The sequence below is a fragment of the Bombyx mandarina genome, chromosome 07, assembly GCF_030267445.1.
Source record: "Bombyx mandarina strain Sakado chromosome 07, ASM3026744v2".
In the NCBI taxonomy this organism is placed as follows: domain Eukaryota; kingdom Metazoa; phylum Arthropoda; class Insecta; order Lepidoptera; family Bombycidae; genus Bombyx; species Bombyx mandarina.
The window spans coordinates 11,896,138-11,913,353 of NC_143214.1; the positions used below are offsets into that span (position 1 = coordinate 11,896,138).

A 17,216-nucleotide genomic window follows, 5' to 3' on the forward strand; every position below is an offset into this window, starting at 1 on the left:
ACACAACAAGATGGCGTTATCAAAAAAAAAAAAAAAACGAGCAAAGCTCGGTCATAATCTAGTCATTTCTTGATAAAGATTGTACAATTGAATTCCGACATGTCCTAAGACATATAAGTCACCGGAAACATAACGAAACGAAAGCGGAAACTATGTTAACACCCAGAAAAAAGAAAGTTGTCACTTTGAATCAGTTATGGCTATAGCAATATCATCGATCGATAAACATCATTTTTAGGTTTAATAAAATCTATGTGTATTGTAATTTGTATCCGAAATAAAATCCTACAGAAAAAATTAGATTGGACGAGTAAATCAGTTCACTGTCCACCTGATTTTAAGTGGTTACTCTAGTAACATTAAATGATAACAATGAATTCCACCACCCATCTTGAGGTCAACGTCTTAGTTGTATATTCAATAAGCTTCAACGGTAGGCAGCGGCTTGGCTCTGTCCCTGGCATTGCTAAAGTCCATGGGCGACGGTAACCACTCACCATCAGGTGGGCCGTATGCTCGTCTGCCTTTAAGGGCAATAAAAAAGCCTCGATTAACAAACAATTCATGCGATAATTTATATGTACGTGAACGCCAACATAAGAGCGTCTTTATCCCAATTTAGTCGCTGATAAGTGATTAAGTGGTTACTGGAGCCCATAGACATCTACGATGTAAATGCGCCACCCACCTTGAGATATAAGTTCTAAGGTCTCAAGTATAGTTACAAGGGCTGCCCCACCCTTCAAACCGAAACGCATTACTGCTTCACGGCCGAAATAGGCAGGGTGGTGGTACCTACCAGCGCGGACTCACAAGAGGACCTACCACCAGTAATTACGCAAATTATAATTTTGCGGGCTTGATTTTTATTACACGATGCTATTCCTTCACCGTGGAAGTTAATCGTGAACATTTGTTGAGTACGTATTTCATTAGAAAAATTGGTACCCGCCTGGTATTCGAACACCGGTGCATCGCTCAACACGAATGCACCGGACTTCTTATCCCTTAGGTCACGACGACTTCAAACTTGTGTTGAATGCAATAATGTGTTTTATATTGTACATATATTTATATAATTATATGGATTATTCTAAAAGTGGTTAAACAATAATAAAAGACTCAATTGCGTTTTCTATACAATATTAAGAAAACAACATTAAAACCTTTATTTTCCACAAATTATTTTACACAGTATTCTTGAATTAAATAAAACTGAACTCGATTTTTTTTCGCAATGACAGAGATTTCACTCAATCAGTTCAATCTGTGTAAGAAAAAAAGTAAAAAAAAAAACTAAAAATTATTTATATAAAAATTACTCAAATAAAAGATTTTATTTATTGACTAGCGACCCGCCCTCGCTTCGCTTAGGAAACATTAAAACAAACATGAAACCAAAAAAAAAAAAAAAAAAGTAGCCTATGTTCATCAGGGACAATGTCGGCTTCTAATGGAAAAATAATTTTTCAAATCGGTCCAGTAGTTTCGGAGCCTATTCGAAACAAACAAACAAACAAATTTTTCCTCTTTATAATATTAGTATAGATATAATATAATAATAATATAATATAATAATAATAATAATAATCTATTATCACGGATAGGTATATTGTTGCCAATAAACCTGATATTGTGATAATAGATCGATCTGCGCGTCGAGCAGTGTTGGTTGATGTCACCATTCCTCATGACGAGAACCTCGTGAAGGCAGAAAAGGACAAATTAATAAAATATTTAGACCTGGCCCACGAGACTACCGCCATGTGGCATGTTGATTCAACCATCATTGTTCCAATAGTTGTATCGGTACACGGCTTGATAGCGAAAAGTTTCGATCAACATCTTAAGAAACTTTCGTTATCCAGCTGGGTTTAGGGCCTAATACAGAAAGCAGTTATCCTCGATACTGCACGCATTGTGAGGAGGTTTCTCACTCTGGAGTCCTAACCACTGGTGGCTTGTGTCGTAGACACCGCCATCAGCGGCAATCTATTTTTATATAGTGTTTTTTAAAAATTGTATTTTTAATATCTTTTTTAAAAAATATTATGTAATTAATAAGATTTTAAATAAATATAAAATAATAATAATACTAGCTGACCCGGCAGACTTCGTAGTGCCTCAATCGATAAATAAAAGACCTAAACTTTTATATAGAATAAACTTAAAACAAACAAAAGGAATCCGTCCGACGGGGGACACGTCAAAGGGAAAACAAAATTGTTATTTTTATTTAATTCCGAGAATTTTCATATTTTTATACCTTTTAAACCTTCTCTGGACTTCCACAAATAGTTCAAGACCAAAATTAGCCAAATCGGTCAAGCCGTTTTCATGTTATGTCGTGACAATGGAAATCGGGTTTCATTTTTATATATATAGATAGATTCATTTTTATATATATAGATTATATATATAGATGTATTTGACACAACACATACATAAAAATTCACTCTTTGTTTACTGTCAATTGGGAAACTTTTACTATTGCTTACAGTCTGTGGTCGAATTTAAAATAGATTATTATTGTTTGTCTTTAAAATTATTGATCTATAGTGTAGTTTTGGCGAATACTGTGATTATATTATGGAATTATAATAGTGTTTGACAATTTTTTTTTTTTTTTAATTTTTTTTTTATTAGGCTCACAATACACATCACAAGCTAAAGATACATAAAAAAACACAAATAAAAAGAAACAAAATCTGGCTTGCAACATAAGTTATGTGCGCACGACAAAACAAGACATATAGTGCTGAATTTGTATAACAATGTTCCTTACAATTATGACAAAACAACACAATAACAAAAACTAATCCAACGAATAATGAAAGAAAAAAAAATTATTCACAATATAATACATTAAACAATTACATTAACCTACCTATTAATAAAGTGGAGGATGCCCTTGAACATTTTTCTAAACGTAACTAACCTACAAGTAAAAATATCTAACTCAGGTGACGACCTTGCCAGTTCGTTATAGGTACGACACATTCGGGTAATGGGATTATAGTAAGATATATTGTTTTTGTAAATTAGCAATGCAAACAAATTGTTTTGGTTGACCCTCCGAGCACTAAAATTAATGTTTAGTGAAATCTGAGATAACAGTTCAGGCGAATCCAACAGAGAGTGAATTATCTTATATAAGTATATCAGATCAGTGCATGTACGTCGATCTTCTAGTGACTGCATATTATAGTTTAATAGTCTTTGCTCGTATTTAAGTTCAGAGCGGCCTGGTTGTAGATAGAATAGAACAATAGAACCATATTAATGCTTAAACTTATGATATCAATCAATAGTCGAATTTCGACTACTGCGGGACTATTAGTTATTATTAATCTTTATCCCATGTTATCGGTTCGGTATAAACTTCCTTTAAGGAAAAAATGGTTAACGTTTAAAGACTGCGATATAGAATCTACAGGCCTTAACCACTTTTTTTTTCATTACTTAGATGGGTGGACGAGCTCACAGCCCACTTGGTTGTTAGGAGGTTACTGGAGCCCATAGACATCTACAACGTAAATGCGCCACCCACCTTTAAATATAAGTTCTGAGGTCTCAGTATAGTTACAACGGCTGCCCCACCCTTCAAACGCATTACTGCTTCACGGCAGAAGTCATCAGGGTGGTGGTACCTACCCGTGCGGACTTACAAGAGGTCCTACCAACACTTATAATCAGGTGGTCTTTAACATCAAAAAGATAAAGAGAGAAAGGAGGAATTCAATTCGGAAATACATTTTAACTTTCACCAATTATCTTTTAATATTTGCTTGGTCGATTCCATGTTTGCAATAATAAATTAATTCTAATTATGTTTTTAGGTTTTGCAACTTAAATAAAAATCTAGCTCAGTCTAGTTTCGGGCCAGAAGAGCGGCGATATTTATTAATTTATATAATCTCTTTATAATTACAAAATTTTCTGTGTTTTATTATGTATTTACTGGTGGTAGGACCTCTTGTGAGTCCGCGCGAGTGAGTACCACCGCCCTACCTATTTCTACCGTGAAGCAGTAATGCGTTTCGGTTTGTAGGGTGGGGCAGCCGTTGTAACTATGCTTGAGACCTTAGAACTTATATCTCAAGGTGGGTGGCGCATTTACGTTGTAAATGTCTATGGGCTACAGTAACCACTTAATACTAGGTGGGCTGTGAGCTCGTCCACCCAACTAAGCAATAAAAAAAAACATATAATAACGCTCACTAAGCACCGTGGAGATGAGCTTATAGCGAACCAGTTGCTCTGGAGTTGTTAGCTCTCCTTTAGAGGCGCTAGGGCAGCTGTTAGCAAATCCCACTCCCTCTGGCTGAGCCCATTTTCGCCCACCTGTCCTGGTGAAACTAGAAAGGCCTCCGAGCCTTCCTTCATAAAAAAGGAGTTTGTTTCAAAGCCGGTTGATACGTGGTAAAACAAATACCTGAAAACTGTCAATGGACGCAGTGGTTCTAGATAGTATATAATACCTAGTCAGGTTATAAGTATTGTGACACAGTAAAAACTTTTCTTTTAGAATGCTGGCCACAAAAAAGTTTATTGAATTCGAATTTCGAATTGTTCATGAAAATAAAAATGTATACCTTTAGAATTTTAATCATTTTTAAATATGGAGTGGACACTTAAAGAAGACCGTGTTGCAGTTATTGCGTTGCATCGTTGCGGTTACGCGCCAATTCAAATTTTTAACATACTGAAAAATTTGAATATAACCAAAAGATTCGTTTATCGTACCATCAAACGATACAATGAAGACTCTGGTGTAGATGACAGGTCAAGAAGTGGTCGCCCTCGGTCTGTTAGGACTCCAGCAGTGATAAAAGCTGTGAAGGCGCGAATTCAAAGAAATCCCAAATGTAAGCAGAAACTGTTGGCCCTTCAGATGGGGTTAAGCAGAACCACGGTGAAAAGGGTGTTAAATGAAGACTTAGGGCTTCGGGCACATCGCAGAAAAACAGGACATCGTTTGAATGCTCGTCTAATGGACCTGAGACTGAAGAGATGCCGCGCATTGTTGAAGCGGTACGCGGGAAAAAAATATCGGGAAATTCTTTTTTCGGATGAAAAAATTTTTACCGTAGAAGAGAGCTACAACAAACAAAATGATAAGATGTACGCACACAGTAGTGAAGAAGCGAGCAACCGTGTTCCGCGTGTCCAACGAGGTCATTTTCCATCGTCGCTCATGGTATGGTTGGGAGTTTCTTATTGGGGCTTAACAGAGGTACATTTTTGTGAGAAAGGTGTTAATCGAATGCAGTTGTGTATTAAAATATAGTCCTGACGAACCTTGTGGAACCTGTTTCTCATACCATGTTCAATAACAGGCACTGGGTATTCCAACAAGATTCGGCGCCAGCTCATAGAGCGAAGAGCACACAAGACTGGCTGGCGGCGCGTGAAATCGACTTCATCCGGCACGAAGACTGGCCCTCCTCCAGTCCAGATTTGAATCCGTTAGATTACAAGATATGGCAACACTTGGAGAAAAAGGCGTGCTCAAAGCCTCATCCCAATTTGGAGTCACTCAAGACATCCTTGATTAAGGCAGCCGCCGATATTGACATGGACCTCGTTCGTGCTGCGATAGACGACTGGCCGCGCAGATTGAAGGCCTGTATTAAAAATCACGGAGGTCATTTTGAATAAACTTTAGTGTCATAAGAATCTATGTTTTGTTAAGTTCATTTTGGTATATGAATGGTTACATAATGAATAAACTTGTTTCAATTATTTTACATTAAACATGTGACAGAATTTATGACTTGACTAGTTATTATAGACTCTGCTCTGGTGGCAGCCGGTGTGATTGTTAAAAAGAGATGAAGGGATTATCTTAAACAATTCCTACCAACATTTATACTTCAAGAATAATAACAATACAACAGTAACAAGTTAAGACATTTTTATTAATCTGAAAATGGTCAAGTGCATACATTAGATCAAAATTCTTCACAAATTATCTTTAGCCTGTTTCTTCCAGAGCCGGTCAAAAAACAAGGGGGAAGTAAGGGGGAAGAAGGTCCTTACAAGGCACTGAGTTCTCATCGTCAAACTCACAACTCAATCACTGTAATTTTTTTATTTTATTTCTTATTACTTGGATGGGAACTTACGATCCACCTGATGCTAAGTGGTTACTAGAGCTCATAGATAAATGTCGCCATCTTTAGACATGAATTCTAACTTACAATTCTGACCGTAAAACGGCTGCCCCACCTTTGCGACCCCACAATACGTCCTACCACCAGTAAAGCTATTTCACCAAAATAACCCGTGAAACAAACGGTATCTTGCTATTTCAATGAGCTTAAATAATTCCCAAAATATAAATTAAAAAAAAAGCATGCAATTTCCAAACATTGAAATGGGGTTCGGTGCCACTCGTTCATTCGCTGTTTTTATGGCCCGACTGACTCCTGTACCGGTGTGTCAACTTTAACATAACGGAGCTTAAGCGAAAGCCATTATTTGAATAACGATTCGGAGCTTTTGTTTTGTATGGTACTCAACATGTTTTCTTTATGAAGATACTGTTATCTTATACCTTTAAACGAGCAATTCTTGTATATATATAATCTGAGTCTCGGAAACGGCTCCAACGATTTTCATAAAATTTAGTACACAGGGGATTCCGGGGGTGATAAATCGATCTAGCTACGATTTATTTTCAGACAATGTTGTTTTATTCGTGTTTTTAATAATCAACTCCTCCCGACATCTATTGGCGAATAATAATACTATTTTTCTTAATTGAGGGCAACTAACCGCTTTAAAGACACAACAAGATGGTGTTATAAAAAAAAAACCGGTCATCATCTAGTAACTATGAAACAGAGATACAAAGCTCTTATCTTAAGCGCTCGACGACTCTTTAACTGTCACTTTTACTTGTCTCACTCATTAAAGTCTCAGGAGAAAATTAGCGTCCTTGCAATATAATTAACAACATCAATAATGAATTTTATTTATTATACGAGCAATAATAAACATGATTAGTGTTGTCATCGTTGAGACGCACAGATAAAATATACCATACATTATATTGTTTGTCAAAACATAATTATCATTACATTATCTACTAAAGGCATATTAAAAGATAAAACTAACTCACATTGTCGCTAATGGCTGATGACAGACCGGTTTGCTGTGCGTTTGCATTGTTTAATACGGTACGATTTTTATTGATTTCATTAACTGACGAGTTTACGGTCCACCCAGTCTTAAGGGCGGAAAGGTAACTTGTTTGTCACCACTCACTCAGAGAAATGAATGAACGAATCCAGAGTCGCAATTCCAATCGTACAATGGCTACCATTCTTCAAACGGATGCATTACCGTTTAGCCGAAGAAATAGGCTGGTTAATTGTTAACTATCCGAGTCGTCTCAACGAACTGACACCCAGTTACCTTTTTTTACTATTTCTATATTTATTATTGTGTACAAAATAACAATTACAAGTAATAGTTAAATTGAATACAAAGACGCTATTTCTTTCTTTAATAAAACCCTTCCCAACCGACTGGCGAATGAGTGAATCACTACATAGTATAAAACAAAGTCGCTTTCTCGGTCCCTATATCCCTATGTATGCTTAAATCTTTAAAACTACCCAACGGATTTTGATGCGGTTTTTTTTAATAGATAGAGTGATTGAAGAGGAAAGTTTATATGTATAATAACATCCATTAAATACTGGAGAAATCAATAATAAATTACAGTTAAAAACAGTCGTATTTGCGTATGGCATCTACGCGCTTCCATCAGCTACGCTCTGTCGTAGCATGAAGCTAGCAGAGTTCCGACGATACCGCGATCGTGCTGCCATCTCTCGGGAATCGTGCTGCGTTTTGTTTAGCTACCAAACTAATGACCGTCTCCGACATATATACGAGTACTAGTTCACGACAAAATTTCTACAAAATTACCATAGGTAGTATAATTTTCAAGTTGTACTGTTGTATGGTTATGTATATATATATATATGTATGTATATGGGTCGCCATATATATATGGTAACAGGTAACATAGCGGAGGGCAGATGGGACAGAAAGAATCTTGAGTGAAGACCACGTACTGGTAAGTGCAGTGTGAGACGGCCACCTACCAGAAGAAGCGTCGACCTAGTGACAATCGCGCCACCACTCTATTTGAGACAAGAGTCCTAAGGTCTCAGTTGTAACAGCACAACGGTGCCCCCGCCCTTCAAACCGAAACGCATTACTGCTTCACGGCAGAAATAGGCAGGGTGGTGGTACCTACCCGTGCGGACTCACAAGAGGTCCTACCAGTAATTACGCAAATTATAATTTTGCGGGTTTGATTTTTATTACATGATGCTATTCCTTCAACGTGGAACGTTGGATGCACGTGGAAATGAACCGGCCGCACTGGACATCAACTGAAAAGGCTTATATTCAGCAGTGGACAGCTGAGATGATGATGATATCGAGGGGTAAAAGGATATTTGGTTTAAGTTACATTTTTGCAAGATTGCGGGAAAGCCATTTAAAACTTAAAACTTGGAAAAAATAAACTTCTTCAGCTATTTGAATGGAGTTAACCTTATTGAAGTTTGATTAAAATGGCGAACTGTTGATGTTAATCTATACATATATACATATAAATAAAATTGGAGTGTCTGTTTGTAACATTGAAATAATTGCTTTTTACTACGTGCATATTGATATATATACGGTACATAAACCAAAATAACATTTTTTTAAATTTTTGTCTGTCTGTTTGTATGTTCCGGCTAATCTCTGGAACGGCTGGACCGATTTTGACGAGACTTTCACTGATAGATAGCAGATAATCTAAAGAGTAGCTTTGCCCCGCGGCGTCACCCACGGTACGAAAATAACCGCGGGTAGCATCGCGGGACTCTGCTATTAATAATAAAATTTAATGTTTCCGAAGCGAAGCGAGGGCGGGTCGCTAGTACCAAATTATATGCACCTTTAATTACAAAGAGAAACGTCGCGTATTAAGCGGAATGTCGTTATAACCAAGTAAACAAATAACCCTTTGATATATTGGGTGGCGCATTTACGTTGTAGATGTCTATGGGCTCCGGTAACCACTTAACGCCAGGTGGGTCGTGAGCTCGTCCATCCATCTACGCAATAAAAATAAAAATAAAAAATAAATATTTATAATGCGCAATTCATTTAAAAGTATTTCTTCTATATTTGTGAATCGAACTCCGAGACTGCCTCGAGACAATATCTACACTTCAAATTGGAACACATTATTGAAAAAACAGTGCAAAATGAAAACTATCAAATTTATCATTAAATCCGTCATGACTATGTTTACCGTGTACGTCAATCCTGAAGAAAAATATTCATTATGTGATTGAAAAATCAGCTACAATTATACAAAAAAAAAAGGTAAGTAACCTCTTTAACGTGTACTCAAAATAAAAATAGGTCAACGTTAATTTTATAGACTGGTTTTAAAATAAACAAAAACGTAGTCATTGAAAACTAACGAAAAAAATCGTGACATTCCCAGCATTGGAAACGTGAAACACCATAACACTACCGCTAAGGAAAAAACATGTATCGAGTGTATTTTACATTATTTTATAAAACATGATAGAGTATAAAGTACCGTTAGCAACACAAGTGTTTGATAATATTATTATTTGACACGTAAACGAAGCTACAGAAAGGACCACGTACTGGTGGTGGAACACGAAATCAGCACGGGTAGGTACCACCACTCCGGCAGTTTCAGCGAAGCAGTAATTCTATTTGTTAGTTCATATCTGAAGGTCTGTATTTACATTATGATGACCATGGGCTCCAGTAACCGCTTAACACCAGGTGAACCGTTCATTTCGCAGTAAAATCCTAGACACATGAGTACGTAGCACCCGTACTTCGGCCGCCTAGAAATAATTGTGTATTAATTAATTTTCACAGAACTAAACATCTGCCAAGAACGTTTTATTATGAGCTTCTTCGGTTTCTCTGACATGAATTAGAGAAGCTCATAATTTTGGGTCGCATAGAAGACAAGCGCGCCGTGGGCAGAACACCAGCCCAATTGTCAGATCTGGTTAATAAAACGGTTGGAACCCTATGGAGGAAAGTCACATGTGGTCGCGATCTTCAGCAGTGAAGGAACGGTGAAGACGAATTAAGTACAATTATTATTGCTACAACAATTATATTAACCAGTACACAGATCGCGAACAAATACACTGCGAGTGGATGCTCGGGGGTAATAAGATCTCGACAAAAACATCATCATTCATCATTCTCTTGCCCTTTTCTTAGTCATTTGGGGTCGGCGCAACATGTTTTCTCTTTCCATACTCCTCTATCATATACCATTTCTTCGCTCACTCCCTTCTTACGCATATCATCTTTCACGCAATCCATCCGTTTCTTCTTAGGTCTACCTCTTCCTCTATATCCTTCCACATTCATAGTTAACACTCTCCTGCCAACCTAATTTTCATTTCGTCTCATCACATGTCCATACCATCCCAAACGCGCCCTTCTCAACTTCTTTGTCACAGGTGCCACTTTCAGACTTCCTCTAACATATTAGGAGCAACATATTAAGATATCCCGCCAAAAACATTACTCTAATATTGTTTACTCGATAAATGTTTATATCATGTATCAAAAAAGTTCGATATTTTTTGGTTATTATTTCGAAAAACATTTAAGGCAAACTCTACGCGACTGTACTATCGCACAAAATAACCTATCAGAGGTACGTAAGATCTATTTAAGAGAGTCGGTCGGATCGCGTCAAACATTCGAGGTGAAATCGGCAATAAATCAAAATGCGTTGCTTGGTAATGTTGTGTGCTTTAATCGCGGTAGCTTTTGCCGCTCCCAGCACCATCGGAGATGTCCCGACAGCCCTTCCCGCGTATCATCGTGGCTGCATGTTCATCTTCGGAAATTGTGAGTTACTTATTGAATGGAGAAGCAAAAATTAAATTTATCGACTGACTAGATCAGTGATTATCAAACTTATTTCTTTTACCGCCCCCTTTGAAAATCAATTATTTTTCAGCGCCCCCCATTTTTTAGGGGTCTAAAACTTTAAAACCACAATTTCATTAATTTAATTAATAAATGTTGTATTAATTTTAGTAAATGTAGTACCACGTAGTACATATTTATTTGTAGATGCTATTATTGTTTCTTCATACTATTATATGTCCGTACATTGCTACAGAGCGTGTATTTACAAATTTGCAAAGTAAAAATGAATTCTTCTCATCAATATGTTTGTTTAAATTCAGAATCACCAAAATAAATGACTAGTTCACTGTACTATTACTATGCTAATTTATTAGAACGAAACTATTTTTGTTGAATATCTTTCTCATTAATATAAGATTCTCATCATAAGATAATTAAAAAATTATATTTCGACTAGTAAATAATACTACTAACAATAATAACTTATTAAACTACGAATAAGCTAAACTTGGAAGTCGTAGAGGATTTCATTTATCTGGGCTCCGTCATAGCTAGTAATGGATCCTCCGAAAAGGACCTCAGAAGGCGAATCAGTATGGCGAAGAGAGCTATGTCCCAAATGGACCGTGTTTGGGCGGACAGAAACATCTCAGGAATACCAAAAAGCAGCTCGTCACCTCCCTCGTCTTTTCCATTTTTCTCTACGGCGCAGATACTTGGACCCTCAAGAAAGCCGATCGCCAACGCATCGACGCGTTTGAGATGTGGTGCTGGAGGAAAATGCTCGGGATTCGTTGGACAGAACACAGAACGAACGAATCCATTCTTACCGAGCTCAAGATTCCAATGCACCTCAGCACTACATGCGCGCGGAGAAGTTTCGAGATCTTTGGACATATCGCCAGAAAGAGAGGTGACAATCTGGAAAAGCTGCTGGTAACAGGCAAGGTATGCGGGAGAAGGCACAGAGGCAGAAATCCAATGCGCTGGTCGGACCAAATACGCTCCACTCTCAATATCTCAGTCCACGTTGCTATCCACACAGCCGAGGACAGGCAGGAATGGCGCAAGATGATGCAGGAGAAAGTTATTAGAGGAGGCCACGACCCTCAGCACTGAGGATTATCGACGCAAGAAGGAAGGAAACTACGAAAAATAAATTAATATCATTTCGTATTATAGATAAATATGGGTAATTTTTCATAGAATTTTAGTTTAAAATTTAGAACTGGTTCAAATAAAAACCGCCGCCTAAGTGAGCGTTTTTATTATTTGTAATAATTAATATCTATACTAATATTATAAAGAGGAAAGATTTGTTTGTTTGTTTGTATTCAATAGGCTCCGAAACTACTAAACCGATTTGAAAAATTCTTTCACTGTTTGGCTATAATCTTTTTTGAAAAAAATTTGGTATCCTTACTAAAACTCCAATAATTGAACCCAAGGTGTAAAAAAAATTTCCTAAAATATTTTTTACGTCGCGTACCTACGAAAACTATTGATGATAGAATAAAATAATGTACTACGACTTTGTAGAAAACATTATTATTTACAAAAAGTGTCGCGACAGCTTATGTCTAACTATTATAGTTATGCCGCAATAAGGGTTCTTTTATTTTAAAAAATGCCCCTGGTAAGACAAGGAGTGCCCCCTACCTTCGCTGGCTGGTGGCTCCCTACTTGGAGGACAGATCGGTCACGTGTACTGGACACGGTGGGATCGTGCACAGGCTCCTGGTCGTGCGCGATGTTCCACAGGGGTCGGTGCTCGGCCCCCTTTTGTGGAATATCGGGTATGACTGGTTACTGAGAGGTGCCCTCCTCCCGGGCCTAAGCGTAATCTGTTACGCAGACGACACGCTGGTCGTGTCCCGGGGGGGTTTTTGCTGAGTTTGCTCGTCTTGCCACCGTTGGGGTGGCGCACGTCGTCGGCAAAATCAGGAGATTGTGCCTCGACGTGACACTCAGTAAATCTGAGGCCATGTAGTTCCACAGGCCCCGGAGAGTGCCGCCTGTCGATGACCAAATCGTGGTTGGAGGCGTCCGTATCGGGTCGGAGTGCAGTTGAAGTACCTCGGCCTCATTCTGGACAGTCGTTGGACCTTCCGTGTTCACTTTCAGAACCTGGTCCCTCGTTTGTTGGGGGTGGCCGGCGCGTTAAGCCGGCTTCTTCCCAACATCGGGGGGCCTGACCAGGTGACGCGCCGTCTCTATACGGGGATGGTGCGGTCAATGGCCTTATACGAGGCGCCCGCGTGGGGCCAGTCACTGGCCGTGGGGGTAGCGAAGTTGCTGCAACGGCCGCAACGCACCATTACCGTCAGGATCATGCGTGTTTATCGCACCAACTCTTTCGAGGCGGCGTGTGTACTAGCTGGGACGCCACCTTGGGTCCTGGAGGCTGAGGCGCTCGCCGCTGACTATCAGTGGCGGGCTAACCTTCGTGCCCGGGGCGTGGCGCGTCCCAGCCCCAGTGTGGTCAGAGGGCGGAGGGCCCAATCTCGGCGGTCCGTGCTGGAGTCATGGTCCAGGCGGCTGGCCGATCCTTCAGCTGGTCGTAGGACCGTCGAGGCGATTCGCCCGGTTCTTGTGAATTGGGTGAATCGTGACAGAGGACGCCTCACTTTCCGGCTCACGCAGGTACTCACTGGGCATGGTTGCTTCGGTGAGTTCCTACACCGGATCGGAGCCGAGCCGACGGCAGAGTGCCACCATTGTGGTTGCGACTTGGACACGGCAGAGCATACGCTCGTCGCCTGCCCCGCATGGGAGGGGTGGCGGCGTGTCCTCGTCGCAAAAATAGGAAACGACTTGTCGTTGCCGAGTGTTCTGGCATCGATGCTCGGTGACGACGAGTCGTGGAAGGCGATGCTCGACTTCTGCGAGTGCACCATCTCGCAAAAGGAGGCGGCGGGGCGCGTGAGAGATGCACAGGCCCGCCCCCGTCGAGCGGGGTCCAGGGAGGCGGATCTCGCCCAAGCCCTGGCCCTCTTAAGTGTTTCGGGTCTCCCTCACATGTCGGCCTGGGGACCGGCGAAGGGGGCCTAAGAAGACGACGTGCAAGCTGCTCTGCATACGTTTTACGTATGAGCATCCGGGTGATGGAAGGCCGGGTATCCCCAACCCACCCTGGTTCTGACCCAGCGGGGTATTCCGTAGGATAGACCATTCTAACCGGCGCCATCTAGGCGGGCTTCGGATAGCCTGCCGACCGAGAGGGCTGGTGGTCGTGGCGCCGACGACCGCCAGTCCGGCATCCCGAGGGGGAGGGTGATGGGAGAGATGTGCTCCGCACTAAGCACTTCACTTTCCCCCTTTGCCTTTTCATGAGCTCTGTCTCATGCGACGTTTGGATACTGGTTGTTGAGCGACAGGAGGTTTTAGTCGGTTCCGACATGCCCCGCCTTCCATCCCCAGTGAAGGGCGGAAGTCCGGCGATTTCCACCTGACAAAAAAAAAACGTGTGGCACTCGGGAACTGCGGCGGTAAAGCTATTGCATAGCATTTTTTATCAACTTATGACATTATAATTAGACAATGATAATTTAATATTAAAACAATAATAAAACAAGACCACGCTATATTAAACCTTAATAAAGGCAAAACCTCCACACTCATAAGCTAAACCGCGCGAGAGAGAGATGGGCAGAATTTTCATTATTCGCATGCAGTGTGACATCACGCCACGCGCTTATTCACAAACACTACACAAGCGCAACGTGTGAATGTGTTGAACGCGAGCTACATGGTAGGCGGAGTGAGGGGTGTTAGGTTTTTTTCGTTACGGAATTTCATGATTCGGTCGCCGCGCTCAAGGCCCGCGATAAAAGCTATGCAATAGCTTAAAAATGTATGAACTTGTAATAAAATCTCTTTGGCTATACTATTTGTATCTGGCTGGTTTTGGTATCATTAAAAGTTTAAATTCGAAAGAAGATAATTCCAAATTAAAATTAGGAAGATGTGTGATTTTTATTTATTTTAAGAAGATATTCGATACATTTTAAAATTTTACTACAAAAAAGGTAAAAAAGCAACGCAAGCCGTGAAAAAAATTTGCGTTTTGCAAATTTGGTTAAAGCGTTTTCAATTCGGAAATTTTGATGTCAAAAACGCACGTCGCTCTGGTCGCCTTATTACGGATAAAATCGATGCCATTTTTGAAAAAGTGGGGCAAGATCGGCATATCAGTAGTTACAACGTAACTGAAGAACTGGGAATTGATCACAAAATAGTAATGGCGCATTTGAAAAAAACTGGGTACACAAAAAAGCTCACTGAAAGAAACCTAATGAACCGTGTACTCATTTGTGATTCTTTATTACGACGTAATGAAACCGAACCATTTTTGAAGAAGCTGATAACTGGTGATGAAAAGTGGATCACGTACGACAAGAACGTACGAGAAAGGTTGTGGTCAAAGGCCGGTCAGGCTTCACAGACTCTGGCGAAGCCCGGGTTAACTCGCAACAAGGTGATGCTGTGTGTGTGGTGGGATTGGAAGGGCATTATACATTATGAGCTGTTACCACCAGGTAGAACCATCGATTCTGAACTCTACTGGGAACAACTGATGAGATTAAAGCAAGAAGCTGAGAGAAAGCGGCCGGAATTAATCAACAGAAGGGGTGTGCTTTTTCATCACGATAACGCTAGACCTCACACATCTTTAGCCACTCAGCAAAAATTAAGAGAGCTTGGCTGGGAGGTGTTAATGCATCCGCCGTATAGTTCTGACCTTGCACCTTCAGATTTATACCTGTTTCGGTCTCTTCAGAATTCTTTAGGCAGTGTCAGGTTAACATCACGAGAGGACTGCCAAAACCAATTGTCGCGGTATTTTGATCAGAAGCCCCAAAATTTCTATAGCAATGGGATCACCTACAAGATGGCAAAAAGTTATCGAACAAAATGGTACCGACATACTTTAGTTAAATGTGAATAAACTATATTAAAAAATGTTGTGAATTTTCTTAAAAAATGCGAAGAAACTTTTTCCCCAACCTATTATTATATGGAAATAAAATAGTAAACAATGTTTACAATAAGTTAGCTGTTTAGGCTTACTATACTATTATACTATTTGACATTGGACGGTAATGGGTAAATCGTAAAAAATAATAATCTAAGACAAGTTTTTGAACAATAATTATATACGCATTTCCACTTTATATAAAAATTATGATTCTTACATCAGTAATTTCTTATAAAATGCTTTAAAATGCTCTTATGTTAAAAACAAGAAAGAAAGTAAATAAAACCTCAATTTGTGTTAGTTTACGTATGTGTAATATTTTAAAACTCTGCATGGTAGTTTTTTTTCTAATGTTTAAAATATTTTCTGGTGCAATGTAATTAAAGTAAAATTGCTCTAATTTTTTAACTATCATCGATCATGTTCCGCAGAAACTTGTTACAACTTGATTGCGTACGGTGTGTGGGCTATCCTACGAAATCTATGTTAATTAATTTAAGTTTTTATAACATCATACCTACAGGGTAGAAATATAAACTAATTATTCGTTATAGTGTAGTAGGTGAGTTTTAATTTTAGTAAAATTTAAAATACTATAAAGTAAATGAAATTACAAATTTTACAGCGCCCCCCTAACCCACATCAACGCCCCCCATTTTTTCCTGGGCCCCTTAACGCCCCCCTCTAGGTTTCAAACGCCCCCCAGGGGGCGTTATCGCCCACTTTGAGAAAGACTGGACTAGATGGTGCCATAGTTAGCAGTCCTCACTTTTGTGACGAAGGTCGCGGTTTGCAATGCCACATCGGTCAAACATTCGTGTGATGAACAGGTTTGTTTGCCCTTGGACTGGGTGTTTATTATCTACTAGCTTTTACCCGCGACTTCGTCCGCATAAGTTTTTTTGTTTTCTCCCGGCTATAAGTCCCCCTGCAACAATGTCCCACTATCGTGTTCCAGTCCTCAACTTCACATCAAAATTTGTTCAAAAGCAACCTAAGCTACATAATGGATAACTCCGAATGTTTCCTTAGTAAATATAAAAAGTAAATAATGTAAATCGGTTTAAAATACTACTAACTACCTACCTGCCAACCCCCGATGTTAGACAGTGTGACATCCGTAACATCGTCTGCGTAGGAAGTACTAACTTAATGTAAGTAGTATAATAATGTAGGAAGCTAAAAATAAGAGGCCTTATTACTGTAGTACATTTTTGTAAACTATGTTCTTTGTTTTTCCCTCTCTGGCCAACACATGGAGATTCTGTGGACT

The 17,216-nt window shown here is 39.6% G+C and overlaps 1 protein-coding gene across 2 annotated transcripts in view; it reads left to right on the forward strand.

Moving 5' to 3' along the window:
* Window positions 1–10,772: 10,772 nt before the first annotated feature.
* LOC149502703 (uncharacterized) overlaps window positions 10,773–17,216 on the forward strand; it is a 28,667-nt gene continuing 22,223 nt past the window's right edge. For both annotated transcript variants that reach the window (XR_016323348.1, XM_089728806.1), the window contains exon 1: window positions 10,773–10,941. Coding sequence is in view for 1 of the 2 variants with exons in the window: in XM_089728806.1 (XP_089584932.1) it covers window positions 10,818–10,941 (124 nt within the window). In the remaining variant the exon portion in view is untranslated. The remainder of the gene's footprint in view (window positions 10,942–17,216) is intronic.